We start from the raw sequence: 3,455 nt of genomic DNA, 5'->3' as shown, positions 1-3,455 counted from the left end.
GTCATTCCATCACGAAATTTTGCATGCAGATGAAGCACTCATCAATGCTTGTGTTGCCAAAAAATCAGTTTTTATTTAAATTTATTTTACTTTTTTTTGGATTTTACTGCTCACCCGTTTGCATGTGAGCTCGGGACCTGCAGAAGAACACTGTCGAGATTCCTAGATGTCCCCTCAAAAAGAAAAAGGAAAGAGTGACATTTGTACACAGAAGGAGTGCATCTGTATGTTTTTATTCGCATCTGCATGTGACACGCCGCATGTACACATGGGCTTCCTCACTACAAACCAATCAGCAAAACCGAACCTATAAATGATCGACCTAGCTAGTATATGAATCTGTATCAAAATTCTGAATTCGACTACTAATTTGTATGTATGTATGTACACCACTTCTCCCGCGCCGATCATGTCAGACCACGGCCGCGGCGTAAGCCAGCAGGGGAAGCAGCAGCGCCAGGGAGAAGGAGAGGCGGCTGCCGCCTGAGCCGGCCTGCCTCGGCGTCACCGGCACCGCGCCGGGGTACGGCGTCGTCTCGCTCTGCCGCGGCTTGATACGGGTCGTCGGCGACGGCCCCGGAGCCGCGCCGGGGCTCCCGCCGTGGCCCTCCTTCTCCACGTCCTTGTAACCTGCAGTTAATTTAGTTGGGACAATCAACCAATGATCCATATACAGCACAATTCATTCATCAGGTATACATACAATTCATGGAGAATGATTGTGAGCTTACAGTCGAACTCGTGCCAGCCGAGGACGGACCTCTCCCGGTCGAACACCACCTTGAGGCCGGTCATGAAGTTCTCTGCATGTTTTATCGGTGATGAAGTAATCAGCAATCAGCAACGGAACGATGAAGGAATTAACCGAAGAGAACAAGTGTGCAGTGCGCGTACGGCCGATGATGTCGATGGTGATGTCGTTCTTGAGCACGGCGAGGCAGTATCCGACGGCGACCATCTGGCCGTCGCTGGTCTCGCCGGCGATGAGCACGAAGGGGCGGGTGACCGGGAACACGGCCCCGCCCCTGGTGGTCAGGCTCACCTCCGGCACGAACAGCTCCGTCTGCCCGCGGGCCAGCTGGTAGCAGTACTCGAACGGGATGGAGGCGCTGAGGTTGGCCCTCTTCTCGCGCACCTGGGAGTCGAAGCTGGTGGCCAGCTCCGTGTACGCCGGGTCGTTGAGGTACGTGAAGGACGTGCCGGAGTCGACGACGGCGGCGAACTCCGCCGCCAGCTCCTTCCCCTCCACGGTCATCGCCGCCACGCTGATGTTGTACGTCGGGCTGCACGGACAAGAAAAGTCGCCGATCAATCAACCCTTTTGACTTTTCGGCCTGCACTGACATGTGGGACCCACGTGTCGGTGTCCTGCTAGTGATAGAGCGCCTAATTAACTACTTACTGCGTGTTCCGGACGGTGAAGGGCGTCTCGGCCTGGCCGCGGCGGCCGGCGTCGCCGAAGTTGATGCGGCCGAGGCCGTCGGGGCTGAAGCACATGGAGAAGCTGTCGGAGGCGACGAGGCCGGCGGCGGCCAGCACGCTGGGCACGGACACCTTGTCCATGCCGAGCCCCAGCAGGCCGTCCACGGCGGCGCCGTCCAGGAACGCGCCCGTCTGCACCTGCCCGCACCCGAGCACCACGGGCGCCTTCACCGCCGTCGAAGACGCGCCCCCGGCCTCCTCCCGGCTGAGGTGGAGCACGTCCTCCACCAGCACCCCGGAGGAGGAGGTGTTGGCGGAGACGTACCTCACGGTGTACGGGCAGCTGGTGCTGTTGTTGGCGGCGCACGCGTTGGGCCGCTCGCAGAGCGCGTGCTCGCAGGTCACGGCCTTGCTCGTCGACGACTTGCCCGGGCTGTACGGGCGGAGCTCCGGCCCGCCGCGCAGCTCCGAGGCGTTGGCGATGGGCGCGCACTGCTTGCAGTCGCAGGGCACCCAGAAGAGGTCGCTGCCGGTGTCCAGCGCAACCAGGAACGTCGCGTTGGGCGTGCCCACGGCCACCTCCGCGTAGTGCAGCGACCCCTCTAGCCGGAACGTGAGGTTGCCGCTGGCGAAGTTGAGCAGCCCCTTCGCGTCGCCCTCGGCCAGCCCGCGGCGGGCGAGGTGCGCGCGGTCGTGGCGGGACAGCGCAGCGTAGTACTCCGGCGTGCCCTCGGCCTCGGCCCACCACGCGTGGCCGCGCGCCTCCGCCCACCGCCTCACCACGGGCGAGGACCGGTGGTGCAGGTCGAACCCGATCCCGGAAGACGCCTCGCCGGCAGCAGCGAGCTCCGCGACCACGGCCACGGCCATGGCGACGGTGACGAGCGACAGACAGGTGGAGCGAGCCATGGTGAGCAGAGTAGGCGTGCGGGGACGGCAATAGGACGGAGCACGGTTGGTGCACGGGGCTTAAGAGGAAGAGGGGACGCGCATGGCGGCGAGAAAGTCAAAGTCTTGTGTGGTTTACCCCGGCGCGACGTCAACGCGGATGGCCGGAGCGGGCAGGGGAGCGGCGACGCGGCTGGACCGGCCGACGTGGCCGAGTCCGGGAACTCCTCAAGTGTTCGACAGTGCCGGCCTGCTTCTTTTTCCATGAGAAGACTTGACTTTTGTTCCTTTGTGGCTCGGGGAGTTGGTTGGGGATGGCCCACATCACCGCGTGATGTCCCTCCATTGTTGTCCGGTTCAGAGCTGTATGTGATTGGAAGAGATCACTGAACCTTCCCGGTGCTCTGCTGGGCATACAAATTTAGGGCCTGTTTGGTTCCAAATAAGTCACCAATTTATAAGTCGAAAAATGAAAAAAATGACTTATTTTGCCAAACAGATTCGACTTATAAGTCATCCCAACTTATAAGTCATAAGTTGCTCCACCCAACTTAAAACTTATAAGTCATCCCTTTTTGCATGGGTCCCACCACCTGCATGATGTTGATTGGTGTGGAAAGGTGTGTCAGGTGACTTATAAGTCAGGTGACAACCAAACAGGCGTAACTTATAAATCACTAATTTTAAGTCACCTGACTTATAAGTCGGGTGACTTATTGAAACCAAACAGACCCTTAAAGAAAAACGTAGGAGGGCCATTTCTTTGTTCTGCACAAGAGGCAATGTAAATTTGTTGTGAGCTCGTCGTGGAACGCAGCTGCACACGTACGTACTACGAGTATGCACTAATGGGCAGAGCGAAATCTAGCCATGGGAGAGGATAGATAGCAGATAGAAAGATGAATCGTGTACGAATGTCAACAGGTTGCACGGACAGAGGATATGTAGGTACGGTGCATCCTGGTTCCAGCCAAAAAGAAATGATTTGATCGAATCTAGACAGACGAGTTGACCTTGGAAAACAACGAGGCCCGATCTACTAGGTAGCAAGCCAACAAAATAGTGCAGTGTCTAGAGTATATGTAACTATGCGCATAGAGTATACAGCTGCTTGTTGAATGGCTCCTTGATCGGCCAAGTCTCCT

General features: G+C 57.7%; 1 protein-coding gene across 1 annotated transcript; it reads right to left on the bottom strand.

The window, feature by feature from the left end:
- Positions 1-217: 217 nt before the first annotated feature.
- LOC125521929 (aspartyl protease family protein 1-like) lies at positions 218-2,557 on the bottom strand. Its single transcript, XM_048686992.1, has 4 exons — positions 1,403-2,557; positions 895-1,283; positions 732-803; positions 218-630 (listed from the first exon to the last, which is right to left on the bottom strand). Exons 1-4 carry the CDS (start codon positions 2,329-2,331, stop codon positions 413-415), a joined length of 1,608 nt encoding a protein of 535 aa, XP_048542949.1. The 5' UTR covers positions 2,332-2,557; the 3' UTR covers positions 218-412.
- Positions 2,558-3,455: the final 898 nt, after the last annotated feature.

The sequence above is a fragment of the Triticum urartu genome, chromosome 7, assembly GCF_003073215.2.
Source record: "Triticum urartu cultivar G1812 chromosome 7, Tu2.1, whole genome shotgun sequence".
Taxonomy (NCBI): Eukaryota; Viridiplantae; Streptophyta; class Magnoliopsida; order Poales; family Poaceae; genus Triticum; species Triticum urartu.
This window is presented reverse-complemented; position numbering and strand designations above follow the sequence as displayed.

Excerpts from the sequence above, each read along its gene's own strand:
- LOC125521929 (XM_048686992.1), bottom strand. The coding sequence starts at position 2,331 with ATGGCTCGCTCCACCTGTCTGTCGCTCGTCACCGTCGCCATGGCCGTG. Across the intron at positions 1,284-1,402 it reads TTCACCGTCCGGAACACGCA|CCCGACGTACAACATCAGCG; the intron begins GTAAGTAGTTAA and ends TTGTCCGTGCAG. Across the intron at positions 631-731 it reads CGGCTGGCACGAGTTCGACT|GTTACAAGGACGTGGAGAAG; the intron begins GTAAGCTCACAA and ends AATTAACTGCAG.